Raw genomic sequence first — 16,293 nt, forward strand, 5'->3', positions numbered from 1 at the left:
CAACTGCCATATTCCTGACTTGGTACAGGCTATTTTAAGACAAGAGTGCACACGCTGAAATGTCTCGCCTTCTTTACTAACCATTCATTTTATGTTGATAGTCCTAAATATAAAGCTTTACTACAAGTAACACATAAACTTAACATGATCCTAGAAAATGAGGTCAAGGTCAGATAAACCAAACGAGAAATACATATACACCTTACAATCATTCAATAAACCAAACATAGTTGACCTATTGCTTATAGTTTCTAAGAAACAGTCTTAACCAAGAAAACTTAATATTGACCTGTCAACCATGAAAATGAGGTCAAGGTCAGATGAACCATGCCAGACAGACATGTACACCTTACAATCAATGTATGCATTAAATATAGTTGACCTATTGATTATAGTATCTAAGAAACAAACTTAACCATGAAAACTTAACATTGACCAATGAACCATGAAAATGAGGTCAAGGTCAGATGACAAGATGCAAGACAGATATATACACCTTACAATCCTTCCATACAAAAAATATAGTTGATCTATTGCTTATAGTTGAAGAAAAACAGACCAAAACACATAAATTTAACACTGAGAAATGAACCGTGAAAATGAGTTCAAGGTCAAATAAAACCTGCGAGACTGACATGTACATCATAAAATATTTCCATACACCAAATATAGTTGACCTACTGCATATAGTATTAGAAAAAAAGACCAAAACTCAAAAACTTAACTTTGACCACTGAACCATGAAAATGAGGTCAAGGTCAGATGACACCTACCAGTTGGACACCTTACAATCATTCCATATACCAAATATAGTAGACCTACGGCTTATAGTATCTGATATATGGACTTGACCACGAATACTTAACCTTGTTCACTGATCTATGAAATGAAAATTGTCTGATAGGCATGAGGACCTTGCAAGGTACACACATACTAAATATAGTTATCCTATTACTCATAATAAGAAAGAAATTAACATTACAAAAAATGTTGACTTTTTTTCAAGTAGTCACTGAACCATTAAAATGAGGTCAAGGACAATGGACATATGACAGACGGAAACTTCGTAACATAAGGCATCTATATACAAAGTATAAAGCATCCAGGTCTTCTAGCTTCTAAAATATAAAGCTTTTAAGAAGTTAGCTAACGCCGCCACAGCCACCGCCGAATCACTATCCCTATATCGCGCTTTCTGCGACAAAAGTCGCAGGCTCGACAAAAAAATGGTGGGTTGAACCTGGTTTAATTGCATGCCAAACCTCCCGCTTTATGACAATGTTAAAAAAAAATATATCGCTAAAATGACAACACTACGTGAAAGAAATACAGCACAAACACATGCAAGAACATTCATCACAGAGAAACGCACAAACAAATAATATAATAGTAGACAAAACATGCAAACCGCAGAACAACAACGAACATATTCCATCTACGACTAACACCACAGGATATCAAAAACAGTGACGCGCTTGCGTAACTAACATGAAATCTCGAACTTTATACAATTATTTAACAATACTCGTCCAAACAATTTTTATAACAATGATGTTATGGAAAGGCAATTTTATAATTATTTGGACTACAAACGATAAGACATAACAGATTATCCAACTGAAACCATAACAAATAATCAAAAATAAATACATGAATGTTGGATGTACAAAATACCGAAACACGTCGTATAGCAATGCAAATTCACACTCGATATAACAGTCATATTCGGGAATATGACAATGATGGTATTGAAAGGCAATGTTATAATTATTTGGACAACAAACGATAAGACAAAACACATTATTCAACCGAAACCATAACAGAAACATCAAAAATAAAAACATGAATGTTGGATGTACGAAATACCGAGACACGTCGTATAGCAATGTAAAATAGATATAGACATGAGAAAAATCATTGGTATATCCAATTGTTATCGCGAATGTAAAAATAATATAATAATACAAAAACACAATCTGCATTCTTTATAACTTTCAGATTGTCATATTTCAGTATTATAGTATTTTACACACATCTTGATTGGGAATATATGTGCTTGTTACTAAAATATTTTTTTTTATAGATCAATCTATGTTCAAAATGAAATTGAAAGTTAACTTTGATGCTATAATTAAAACAATAAATAGCAAGGAAATAGTAAAGGAGTTAACAATATCTGAACATGAAAGAAACAAGATACACGCATGCCTAGGGCGGATAAAAGGTAATAAAGCACTGTTGGAAATTGTGTGGAATCGTGGTCCTGGAGCTTACAAAGAATTTACAAATGTTATTCACAAAAGATATCCGGAACTTGCGGTTAAAATTGAAAAAACTCAAGGTATGAATATCAAAATAATATGTTAAAGATGTAAATGATTATTTTAAATGCCACCAGATGTAAATAATTATTTTAAATGCCACAGAATCTATATTAATAATAATTTTATTACTAAAGTTTAATAAGGGACATTACTCATAATTTTGTCCTTTTCATAATGTCATACTCAGATCGCTGTAAGTTTGAAATGTTTACGGATAAAGCAGAACTTATGTCTTTATGTTATTGTTAAGTTTTTTGAAGACTTACAATAAACAACAATATATAATCTTATATTATTATATATTCCTTTTAATTAAATGGGCATTCAAAAAAGTCGCAGGGTAATATTGGCCATACGTTTGTACGCATGTCTCAACCTAATACCAAGACATATATGAAAAAACAAACAAAAAAGCGATTGTATTTCAATCCCTCTTACATTTGAGAGATGATTATTGATATAATAACATAATGGTGATTGTTTATTTCTAAGGTTTGGAATTGTTTTTATCTATTAATTCTAAGACTACAGTTGCAGGGGAAAATAAATTTTTATTCTTTCCAGGAACTAGTGACAATTGTAAAGTATTTGGTGCAAGAATGATTTAGCTAGTTGTGATGATACATTAAAATCGCGATTCGTAGTTAGTGAAATCAATTTTTAAATTATCAAGAAAGTTCAAACGAAATAATGTATTTAGTTTTTTTGGCATAAGTTCTGATATTTATTCTGTTTTATTCCAACAGCAGATGGTAATTATCGAGAAGAATTCGAAGAAGAATTAGAAAAAACATTCAATGATAAGATACCGGAAACAGAAAGAAGTATGTACCTTTTATTATAAATAAAACAAATGATTTTGTATTTATATTGTGTCATAGATCAAACTTATTCGTTCAGGGTATGTTTACTTGTTTTTGTTTTTGAATGTCTATTTGATCGAGTTAAGCCATATCAATTGATATTTTATAGTGTGTTTTTTATGTTGTAATGTCAAACTACTGTCTGAGGTTAGGGTGAAGGTTGGCGCCTGTTAAAATGTTTAAACCCGCTGCATTTTTATGCACCTGTCCTACGTCAGGAGCCTGTTGTTCAGTGGTTGTAATTTGTTGGTGTGGTTCATAGATATTTCTCGTTTCTCGTTTTTTATATAGATTAGACCGTTGGTTTTCCTGTTTGAATTGTTTTACACTAGTCATGTTGGTGCCCTTTTTAGCTTGCTGTTCTGTGTGAGCCAAGGCCCCGTGTTGAAGGCCGTTCTTGGACCTATAATTGTTAACTTTTTATACATTGGATGGAGAAATGTATCATTGGTACTCATACCACATCTTCTTATTTATAATGTCCATGTTTTAAGAAAAAAATAGATCCGGTTTGCTCTGTAAAACAACGAAATATGTAATGATGGTATCAGTGAATCAGTTATTTGCAAACTTTGATACACGATATAAAGATGAAATCAAACACTTTCTCAAATTGGGGTTTGCTAGGTTTGGTAGTTTCTTGCTTTTACACCCAAAGGGATTTTGTTCATTGAAACCCAAAATAATGTTACTAGCTCTACGGTCGCTTTAAACTGTCATATATTACAGTTATGTAATTTTATATCGAAAAGAAACTCATAACAATATTGCTTTGAATTTATGCAATTTTAAATGATTGAATCTTTTTTTTTTCTGTTCATTTTTGCCTATCATTGTATTCATTGTATAACTATACAAACTACTGACTTAAGACTTTCGCAACATTAGAATTTTACAGTGAACATTTTCTGATTACCATAAATTTGTACGTAGTTGATGAGTATTTTTTTGATTCCTTGGTATCTTCGTCTTTTTATTGGACATATCAATAATTATAGTTAATTTGTAATTTGAATGAACCTATCACAATTCTATCGTTGTCGTATTGGAATTTTTTGTCAGAGTATTTTTAAGCTACGCCTACGACAGACAATTATTTACGAGTGACGTAGTTTGTCAACTAGGTGTGGTGATTGTATGGAGCTGTGTGTAAAATTTAAAGCTTATAAGAAGGACACAAATCCAAAGAAATTAAATCATTGAAACCATATTCCCAATCAAACATGAACAAGAATAAGTAGTATCAGTTAAGTCTTCAATTATACCAACTTCAATGCCATATTATCGTTTATTGGAACTCTTTCAAGTATGTTAATGAAACAAATTAGCCGTACTTGTTTTGTCAACAGATTCACGGTCCTGCAAATGAAGTACTAGATCGTGAAACTAAAATGAATATTCTGCTTTTTCACACAGGGTGATTAAGCTACTGCAAAGCAATTTAAGGAGTAGGAGTCTTTGAAATAACATTTTTCATATTCAGAAAAAACTTAATTCTGTCTTTTATCCTTTATACTTCAAAAAATCGTAGGTTTGTTTATATCATGTATGGTATTTGCCTTTTTGCAGATTTTTTGAATGTTTGAACTTTGATTTCTCACACACATATACTAATCATAATGTTGTACAATGTTGGCAGACCTATTAATTTCTTTTTAAGAATATGTTCTTTTAATTCAAAAAAATGGATTGAATACCGATCTTGCATGTGTCTTCCTAATATAATTTCGTTCAATTTTTCCTGATCGAAATACCTGATCACCGTTACTTATTCTTTCATGATAATTTGTCCCGCCCTATATAACGAGTGACGCTCAAGTGTGCATTTTGGTAGGAGTAAAAAAATCTACAGGTTTACACCATTTAATAAGAGACTAAAGTCTCAACTTCATTTTAGATCACACTCATCTCCTGAGTGTAAATTTATTTAAAAACTTAAACAAACACAACGGGGCAACGTTATCCTAATGAAAAACTATCAAATCTTATACTTTTTCATTTTAAGAATAACTAAATGTATTATTGATGTTGTTTCCTCTTTTATTAAGTAGTCGTAAAGCTTTTTTTTATCTATTCATTTCCACAAGTTTAGCTGATCTTCTTAGTCATTAAACATAATTTCACGAGTATTGGTCATACAGAATAATGCAACAATTTGCATTTGATAAAACAATGAAAGTAGGTAAGTCTTGATGTTGATAAAAACTTTCGCTTGACAGTTATTCAGGAATTAAACCAAGTTAAAAGTAAGTAATTTTTACAGTTTTTTTTTCTTTTTCTTTATTTGCTACGCCACTTTCACAAGTTAGGGAAGGTTTGGTCGCTCACAATTATGTTAACCCCGCCACATTCTTTATGTGCCTGACCTTAGTCTGGAGTCTTTAATTTAGTGGTTGTTGTTGCTTTCTGTATGGCATATTTGTTTATCTTATTTTGTATTGTGATAAATAAGGCAGTTATTATTTTTTTTACATTTTTCATGAGGGTGCCCTTTTATAACTGAGTATACTGTACGTTATGGATTTTCCTCATTATCGAAGGCCATCCGGTGACCGATAATTGCATATATCCACCATAGTTGATATGGACTTCTTCAGATTGTTGTCTATTTGGCAATCATTATACATCTCCTTATTTGTTTTAAAGTATTTGTTTTAATTAAAATGCAGCCTACTTATTTAAGAAAAACCTCGCTTTAACCGATTAAATTCAAACTTCACATTATATCAGCAATAGTAATTCAAAACGCATTTAACAATGAAGGTTGCAAATATTTATTCCGAAAACAGTAAGTTTCTAAATTGGAATATCCTATAAATATTGTATAGATGAAAGGAATTTCACGATGATAAATACAAAAACTTATCGATACAAATTAAGAGAGTTCCGTTGATGATATTTTCAGATCATTTTGGGGGAAATAAAAAAAGACGGGATCATTTGTCTTTTTTCTCTAGGTCGCGAAGGCGAAACATGGCAATCCGACACTCTAAAATCGTCGCTTGCATCTTCAGTATTTAGGTCCAGTGTGTGGTTAAATATTTAAAGTAATCAATAGCTTGGTGAATCCTTCATTGAATTTCAATTTTATGAAAACTGAAATAAAGCTGACTCATGATCAAGCGAAAAGAAATTAAGAAAAAATATTGTAAATATGTATTGTTTTATGTATCCGTAAACTGATAGATTCACTTGCTTTGCGGTATTGGTTTTGGTCATTGTTGAAGGCCATACAGTGACTTATAGTTGCGAACTTCTCGTCATTTAGTTTCTGGTGGAGAGTTGTCACATTGGCAATCATACCGTATCTTCTCATTTTTATGTCTTTTACATTCAAATTATATTATGGATACATTCGCAGGTGTGATCGATTAAAACAGAAGTAAAAAAGTGGGGGGAGATACAAAGAGATCATTCAAAACTTATATGTCGAATGAACACCATTGCAAAAACGAAAGATGTTGAAAACAAAACACGTCGTAGAAATGAAACAAAAATGTTGTCAATAACAAAAATCTAGCATCTTGTTGATGCCTTTTTCCAAGAAATGATTTTTTTTTAACCAAAGTGGGTTCTTTTTGTAAAGTATGATGTATCCCTTCCTAAAACAAAATAGGTGTATTTACGTTGGTAATTGTTTTTGATGAAACAAATTTTGACTGATTATTTCAATCTGTATTTAGATTTATAATAGCTAGTACTAGTTTAAAGGGTAGAGAATATCAACCTGTTCAAACTATTTTTAAATAGACTGAAGACTATGGGAGTTTCTTATTTTAAGGCAATAAACATATGCCTTATACACTTATACACTAACAACAGTAATTGCAGTCAAGACATATTGTCCATTTATGAATGATTCAAATGTAACCTTTTAAAAATTTCCTGTTTAGAGAATTGTGCAATTATGCCAAAAAAAAAAAGGTTGCTAATCGCTCAGACAACGTTGACCAGAGACGATTTTGACTAATCTATTTGGGCCTGTGTAGTGTTTATGTTCTCTAATCTTTCATATTTTGGCCAAATTAAATCCTTACCGGACGACGGAGGTTATTTGATAGACACTCGTTATGCTCGCATCCATTTTACAACGCCTACTATAAAAATACTTCAAATGGAATAAAAAATTAGAAGGGCCGTTGAAATACAAAACGTAATAGTTATAAGGATAGGTTGTCTTGAGTGAAATATTTTGGATCTTAAGAATAAACTCAAGATACCAGGATTATGAGTTTTGACCAACAGATAATTTCAATGACATAGAGCAATCTCATATAAGCAAATAAGGACGCAACAGTGAAGTACAGTAAAATGAATATGTTGGTAACAAACGACAGTACAAGACATTTAATGTGAAGTATATCAAGACATATTGATAAAGTCAAACGCATAACTATTTGAGGCTAAGATAATCCCAATCTATACTAAGGGAATTATTCCGACGTTAATTATATAATTAATATTTAATTATGTAAGAATAATAATTTCTTCATACTTTTTGTATCATTTTAGGGTTTCATGAAAATTTGATACAAGAGTGGCATAAGAATGACAAGATGTTTATTGAGACAAGAGCCTCACAAATTGTATCTGAGCGTCTAAAGGGAAGTAACTGCGTTTTTGTTGTTGGTCGTCCTGGAAGTGGGAAATCGTCAATACTTCGTCACATTGCAACGACGCTTGTTATGGAAAACGAAGCTGAAGATTTCGATATAATTCCTGTTGTAGTAGAACCAATAAATGTTTTACAATATTATAACGAGAGGCGAAATCAGATTTTTTTATTAGACGATTTTTGTGGGAAAGACAAAGTAAATAGTCAACTCACTGATGTTTGGAAATTGTATATAGACAAAATTTTGAATATAATAAATCAAAAGGATTACATTGAACATGGTATACAGAAAGTAAAAAAAACAAAAACAAAAATTATGATTTCTTGTAACACGAGTGTTTACAAGAGCTCCATTTTTGAACATTTGCAAAAACGTGTAAATACTTTTGTATGTAAGTTATCTGAATTCCCATTGGAAAAGGAGGAGAGAGAAAACATGATTAAGAAATATGCTCCAAATGCACAGATGGAAAATTACGTATGTAAAAAAGAACATTTGAAATTCGATTTCCCACTTCTTTGCAAGTTATCAAAAGGAAAATTGATAGATGAAATTAATAGCCTCTTTTGGGATCCACTTCAAACTATCAAAACGGACTTAAAAAATGTTCAGACAGACGACAGTCTTCAGTTTTGTGCAATAGCCTTATGCACTCTATTCAATAATAAATTTAAAACACAATGGCTAAACCTAAATTGTGAGCCAGACGATATTCGTATAAAGAACGCCATAAGTGAAATGTGTTTAGAATTCAGTTTAGATATAACAAACGATATCGATCGGAAGCTCATTCAAAACCAGTTTGACAAGAAACAAATGGACTGGCTTAGTAAGTCTGGTGACACCTATCATCACATTCATGACGAAATTTTCAAAATTGCATCAGTTTTATGTGGAGAGTCTTATGAACGATGCTTTATTAATCATGCACCAAGCTCTTTTATAGCCAGACGGTATAGTTTTTGTGAAAAAAATGATGGGTTGATAACATTCAAAACTAAATACCAGAAATTATATTTTGATCGACTATTTAGAGATTTAGAACATGGAAGTAGCTATAGCACGTTTCAAAATATTCAGCTGAAGAACGAATCGTACAGAAAATTGTTTATCAAATACTGCAGACAAAGGGACTTAAAATTCAAAGAACTACTTGGTAATATTAAGAGTGATAAAACCGACAAAAAGTCACTCCCTCGCCAGGATATAATTGACTTTGATTTAAAAGTTCCTTTGATCGATTGTTCATCGCAAGGGTATGAACACATGGTAGATCTCTTACTCAGCATGAATTGTAACGTTAATGTAAAAGATAATTATGGAAGAACTGCATTATATGTTGCGTCTGAACAAGGCCACTTTGAAATTGTTAAAAGACTAGTAGAAAATAAACCAGATAAAGCGGACATCACTTTATCCGACAATAACAAAACGACTTCCTTACACATGGCTTGTGAAGGAGGACACAAAGATATAGCAAAATATTTGATTGACAAAGAAGCTGATATTTCTGCATGTGATGTGAAAGGATGTTCATCTCTTCATATGGCTTGTGCATCGGGCAAAATAGAAATTGTTGAACTTCTCTTAAAGGCAAAAAAGGAAGAACTTTATCGGTCTGATAATTTAGGGCAAACGCCGATTATAATTGCTTCTTTAAACGGGGAAATACAAGTGGTTAAATTTCTGTTGCAATTCGACAAAAAGCAAAATCTGCAAGATACAGACAAAAGAGGATTTACCCCTCTTCTGGCTGCATGCGAGAATGGACATAAACAGACGACAAGGTGTCTTATCGAAGAAGGGTCAGATATTTTACACTCAGATACTGATGGACGCACTGCTTTATTCATTGCATGTGAAAAAGGACACACCGAAATAGTAGATATTTTAATTGAAAAGGCAAATAAGGAAATAATTGAAAAATTGGATTGGAATCGGACAGCTCCAGTTTACATAGCGTGCGCCGAAGGACGCGAGGAAATCGTTAATACATTAATCATAAAGGGTGCTAATATAAACAGTTTAACTGAAGATAAAAAATCTCCCATATATGTTGCATGCGAAAAGGGCCATTACAAAGTTGTAAAACTCCTGTTAGATAATACAGCTGATATTAATATGTGCGACAGACATAAGAAATTGCCGTTACATGTGGCTTGTAAGGGAGGATATTTGAAAATAGTGGAATTATTATATAGTCGTCATAAAGCTAGTACTTCCAATATCAAGCAATGGAACGAAACCGCATTAAGTATAGCCAAGAAACAAGGTCACGATGAAGTTATAAAATATTTAGCTGAACACGACAACTATTAGCATAAACAAACTAGGCAGTACTATTTCCAAACTATATTTCCAAGCGACCAATGTTTAAAGGACTAGCATGTATTGCGATATGTTCAAATTGAAAGGAAAGAAAAATGTTGTTCAAGGAACATGTTAGCCTCATTTGTAATTAACTTCATGTTCATTTATGGATCGTCTTTGTATAGAAACTTTACAAAATGATATTTCTTTGGTTATATGAACACTTTTCTTTTACCAAGGAACTACATTTTTAATTTATCTTGGATATGCTGAAATAATGAGTATCTTTACTAAATTGAATAAATGTGTCAATTGAAATTTGAATGCTCACATGTTAACTTAGTGCGAAGCAAATACCTAGCAATGAAATAGAAGCATAGCAAGCATAAAACCTGGCTATTGAGCTCCCTAGCAACAGCTATATAGATAGTCATTTTACATTTAAGCATTTTGCATATTTGTCATTACATATGTGCTGCTACGTATGATGTAATGTTTTTTTCACATACAAATACATCCAATAACTTTATGCCTGTATACAGTTAAACACGAGCATACATAACTCATTTTCAAATTTGATTTGCATGTGGTTGTAATAAGCATTGTGTATAAGTTTCGTAACTTTTTGTTGAGGCAAACTATAGTTAGAGTGCGGAAATGGCAAATTCAGCAATTTTCTTCATTTAAAAGGACAAAACTCAAGGAGAATGAAAGTGACACCAACCAAGTTTGATCTTGATTTGTGTTGATTTTTTATACCTAACCAAATTCTGTTATATAATCATTCTTATGTCAATCATTTTATCAGCATTTTCTGTCACTGTCCATCTGTCTTTTCAAACATAAAGATTTATATACAAATTTCCGTTGTACATGTTTATTCCTCTCTTCATGACATATCAAAATATAATAACGTCTTAATAATGGTTTATATTACACACTGCTAGTCTTTTTTCGCAATCTAAAAAGAATAAAAGGCTATCGACACGATAAAATAAGATAATTTACGGTCTTAAATGAATAATCTGGTTGTTGCTGAGACCCTTTGTTCTTCTATTACGTTATTTCACATTAGTGACCCATGATCTGCTAGAATCAATAGACATTTGATAGTGAGGTTTCTTTGAACGAGATTTTATAACAAGAATGTCATCTTTCCCCGTTTTGTTCAATTTTAATCTATATGAATATTCATGATTAAATTACATTTCTCAAAGTGACCGTCATGATGGAATAAAAATATGAGATGAGAAATGAACATTTTTTAATAATCCCGTATAATTTTTTTTTTATAAAAATACTCATTATATGCATCTTTTTCTAAATTTACTTATACATTGTACTTGTTTTGAGGTGATACTTTAGTAAAACATTAAACTGAAGTAATTGTGATTGATTCTAGAATTAAAACATAAATATATTTATTCAGGTTTCTCTAATTTTTGAATGACACATCAAATTCAAGTTAATCTAACTCGAGTAAAAATTATAGGGTCGCAGCGATAAAGCCTTATATACTTGTGCAGAGTAAAGCAATCAGTAATAAATGAATCAATCAATCAACCAATCAATCGACAAATGGGTAAACGTATTGTTTATACATTTTTAAAATTGTTTGTATTAAAGTTCGTATAGATTTATTTTATATTTTAAAGTGGCTATATTTTTATAATACAATGTATTACACATTTTTGAAATTGATTGATTGATTGGTATTGAACGCCACTTTCAGCACTATAGTGCTATTTCGTGGCGGTCAGTTTGTTATTGTTAAAGGATGCCGGAGTTCCCAGAGAGAACCACCGATCTTCGGTAGGAAAACTAACAATCAATTAAGATTGGAGTCGAGCACCTCCGCGTGCGGGATTCGAACTCAAAACTCCAGTTTTGACAGGCTTTGTTGTGTTCCAAACACACAAAATTCTAATCAACGGTAAATCAACTGTGATATGGGTACATGTACACCATCAGCGGCTGATGAGGGTATAAAATAGTCTAACCTTTTAAAGGTTGCTGTGTCATTCACTTGTCGTTTATTTTTTGTAATGTTATTCTTTATTATTTCGATGCAGTTATTTATAGGAATATTCTATGTTTGCTTATCAAAGTTATTAATATATAGGAATATTATATATTCGCTTATCGAAGTTACTAATAAATAGGAATATTCTATGTTTAATTATCAAATTTATTTATAGGAATATTTTATGGTTGCTTATCAAAGTTATTAATATATAGGAATATTATATGTTTGCTTATCAAAGTTATTAATATATAGGAATATTCTATGTTTAATTATCAAATGTATTTATAGGAATATTCTAGGGTTGCTTATCAAAGTTATTAATATATAGGAATATTTTATGTTTAATTATCAAATGTATTTATAGGAATATTCTTTGTTTGCTTATCAAAGTTATTTATAGGAATATTCTATATTTGCTTATCAAAGTTATTTATAGGAATATTCTATGTTTGCTTATCAAAGTTATTTATAAGAATATTTTATGTTTGATTATTAAAGTTATTTATAAGAATATTTTATGTTTGTGTATCAAAGTTATTTATAGGAATATTCTATGTTTGCGTATCAAAGTTATGTATAGGAATATTCTATGTTTGCTTATCAAAGTTATATATAGGAATAATTTATGTTTGCTTATCAAAGTTATTTATAGGAATATTCTATGATGATAATGATATTCCAATTGAGTTATGATTAGTTATTAAAGTTTTACGACTCATGGTTTACGCTTATATATTTGTGAGTTTTGGAAGCTTCTATGAGAGCCATTCGATATTCCCGGAAACAAGATTCTCGGAACGTCTCGAAAATTTTCGATCATTTATACACTCAGGTAGTTATCTATGTCTTTGATACGTTCCCTCTATTGATATGTTACCACGTGACATTGTATTAATTTTTCGACAATCAAATTAAAGTTCATTTGTAGATCGGAAAGTAAGAAAATAAAGAATAGATTGCATTAAGAAAGCCATTTATTATATATTCCAACCTATTTGATTTTGACAAAACATATGCGTTTTTAATTGGAAGTATTAAATATGAAGTATAATGATATTGCAATTATATAATTTATGTTTTGAGACGGTCCCTGTACGTTGTTTGTGTAGTATTTAACACAAAGTGCTATTGTGCATTGTGACAATAGACATGGGAATAATATACTGACATTAAATTATGTCCCAGAGTAAACTGATTATTTCCGAACGTTTAACATGTCATATTTGTAATTCCATCATAGCCTGAGCAAATGTCGGAAAGCAAGAAGAAAATGAACAAAACGATATTACTGTTAAAAATATTTATCTTAAGTCGGAAAACAGAAAGATAATTAAACAAAACGATATTCTGTCTAAAATAGTTATTTTCATTAATAGATACTAAATTAACAGACCAAGGGAATATTCATTAAAATTATAAAAGATTAAACTGAAACTAAATTTATCATTAATAGAAATACGATACAATATTGCTAATACAATATGCGAGTCAAATTTTTTTTTTCAAATTAAACATAGAATAATACTTATATTATCTATCTCCAAATGTACAAATACATTTTTGTAACATTTAGAAGAATTGTTTGGGGCTAACACGCACAATACTTCTATTAATAGATATTTTGAACAAAGATTTCTCTCTTTCTTTCAGGAATGGAAACTACAAATGACTTTAAAAATGTTTCCTTGGCTATATACATGATATATGTTTTACTATGCAAACAAAAACTGTGTTTTAAAGTTATTATATTAAAAGTCTTTTTTGAATAAATCATTTTTTATACTATTTTCCAGGCTCAAGCTAGCAGCCACTCTTAATGGCGCAAATAAAATGTTTTCATTTTGGTGCAAATGAAATATGCTTTGTAGCGCAAATGAAATATGCTTTGTGGCGCAAATGAAATGCCAATTGGCGCAAAAGCAAAGCACCGAATAGAATATAATTAATAATGTTACATTATCATCCCGTGGGTTTTAACAGTGAATACATTTATCAAAATCATATGCAACATACGAGTACCAATTATCAGGAATGAACACAAATAAATTATTATCTAATGTTTAAACTGTAGGGAATGAAAAAAGTAGTTGCATGGTAATAATTCACAAGAATTTTGAATCCTTGCATTTCACAAAAAAAGTAATTAATGTTTTACAATAATCATGTTTACGTATGGTTTTATAAGTCTCTGCTTATATTTTATATAGAAATAAAATAGAAAGTTAAACTTGAAGAAGAGATTGATTTGATAAAAAAATGTCCATTAGTAAATACTTGACTTTTGTGTTTATTGATAATATATTTTAAATTTCTGGAAAAGATTTATTAACAGCTAGGAATGTATGTTAATTAAATTTTAATTCTTTTTTTGTTTGTAATAGTTTAATATTCCCCATTTCCATTCTCAATTTCATTATCAACCTTATAGCATCTTAATCTTTGCAATGATTGCGCGATTTTGAAAATTGTATGCCTTGTGTTGACAGCTACCCTACCAACGTCTTGCCGTTTATTTACATAATATTACTGATCATTACTATTATTATTACACCCTGTTCAAACGACACAACAAAATCGGATCTAAACTCTGGTTTGACAACAATATCGGTTTGCGTTGATACAAATTCCGGATTGAATGGCAAGGAATCTGGAGTCAAACCACTTGATGTAGGCAGTTTGACATCCGAATTCAACTAAAGTTAGATTTGAACTTAGAATAAGTATACTTGATAACACAATGCATATGCTTAACCAGAATAGCAGTGCGTATGCTTGCCGCATTTACTATTCTTGCGCAAGAAAACTTAGTGCATGCGTAATCATTGATATCACTCGCAGTAGGTGATTTTTTGCAATTCTTATCTAAATCTAGGTTACGGCAGTAAAAAGTAAAATCACAAAAATACTGAACTCCGAGGAAAATTCCCTAATCAAATGGCAAAATCAAAAGCTCAAACACATCAAACGAATGGATAACAACTGTCATATTCCTGACTTGGTACAGGCATTTTCTTATGTAGAAAATGGTGGATTAAACCTGGTTTTAAAGCTAGCTAAACCTCTCACTTGTATGACAGTGGCATCAAATTCCATTATATTGACAACGATGTATGAACAAAACAGACACAGTAGGTTAAAATGTCACAAATAGGGGTACAAAAGCAACACGAACCCCACAAAAAACTGGAGGTGATCTCAGGTGCTCCGGAAGGGCAAGCAGATCCTGCTCCACATCTGGCACCCATCGTGTTGCTCATGTAATTACAAAGCCGGTAAATAGTCTAATTCGGAAGGTCACGTTCGTGAAAAGGGAACGGAACTGCAGTCACGACATAAGGAATATATCCGATATCATCTGTGAAACGGATATTCCATAACGGTCAACCAACTCGTGATGGCGTCCGTAAAATAAACGAAGTGATGATTTCCACTTCACCATTTTGAACTAAAAATGGAAAGGTCACAATTGGGAAGCTGAAATCATCTCTTTTGTCGTAAAGTATTGTTGTCAACCGACCCTTATTGTCAATTTCTAGATGTAAGTTAAGATACGAGGCAGACTTAACTGTAAAACGGAAAGTCCCTAATCAAATGGCAAAATCAGAAGCTCAAACACATCAAACGAATGGATAACAACTGTCATATTCCTGACTTGGTACAGGCATTTTCTTATGTAGAAAATGGTGGATTGAACCTGGTTTTATAGCTAGCTAAACCTCTCACTTGTATAACAGTCGCATCAAATTCCATTATATTGACAACGATGCGTGAACAGAACAAACAGACACAATAAGTAAAAATGTCAAAAATAGGGGTACAGCAGTCAACATTGAGTTATTATCTTAATCACTATAAAAAAACAAAGAAATGTAACAAAGAAGCAGAAAAAGGCATACATCGAATTTAACATCCTCATTTTACTTTTTTATTATACGATTTTATTTATCTTTGACGTCACACAGGTAGATATAAAATAATTGTGTCGTTCAAAGTATGAGGGGATACATAAGTACACAGTCACGTCAAATGGATATCACAAAAAACAGACTTAACAGTAAAAGTAATATTAATAAAATAAAAGTTTTGTCGTTCAAAGTATGACCGGATACATAAGTACAGAGTCACGTCAAATAGATATCACAAAAAACAGACTT

The 16,293-nt window shown here is 31.2% G+C and overlaps 1 protein-coding gene across 2 annotated transcripts in view; it reads left to right on the forward strand.

Moving 5' to 3' along the window:
* LOC127715358 (uncharacterized) overlaps window positions 1–12,859 on the forward strand; it is a 55,357-nt gene extending 42,498 nt beyond the window's left edge. For both annotated transcript variants that reach the window (XM_052221389.1, XM_052221390.1), the window contains exons 11-13: window positions 2,084–2,341; window positions 3,071–3,148; window positions 7,700–12,859. In XM_052221389.1, the coding sequence (XP_052077349.1) occupies window positions 2,084–2,341; window positions 3,071–3,148; window positions 7,700–10,122 (2,759 nt within the window). In that variant the 3' untranslated portion in view covers window positions 10,123–12,859. The remainder of the gene's footprint in view (window positions 1–2,083; window positions 2,342–3,070; window positions 3,149–7,699) is intronic.
* The last annotated feature ends 3,434 nt before the right edge of the window (window positions 12,860–16,293 follow it).

The sequence above is a fragment of the Mytilus californianus genome, unplaced genomic scaffold (genome assembly GCF_021869535.1).
Source record: "Mytilus californianus isolate M0D057914Y unplaced genomic scaffold, xbMytCali1.0.p SCAF_9, whole genome shotgun sequence".
NCBI classification, from domain to species: Eukaryota; Metazoa; Mollusca; class Bivalvia; order Mytilida; family Mytilidae; genus Mytilus; species Mytilus californianus.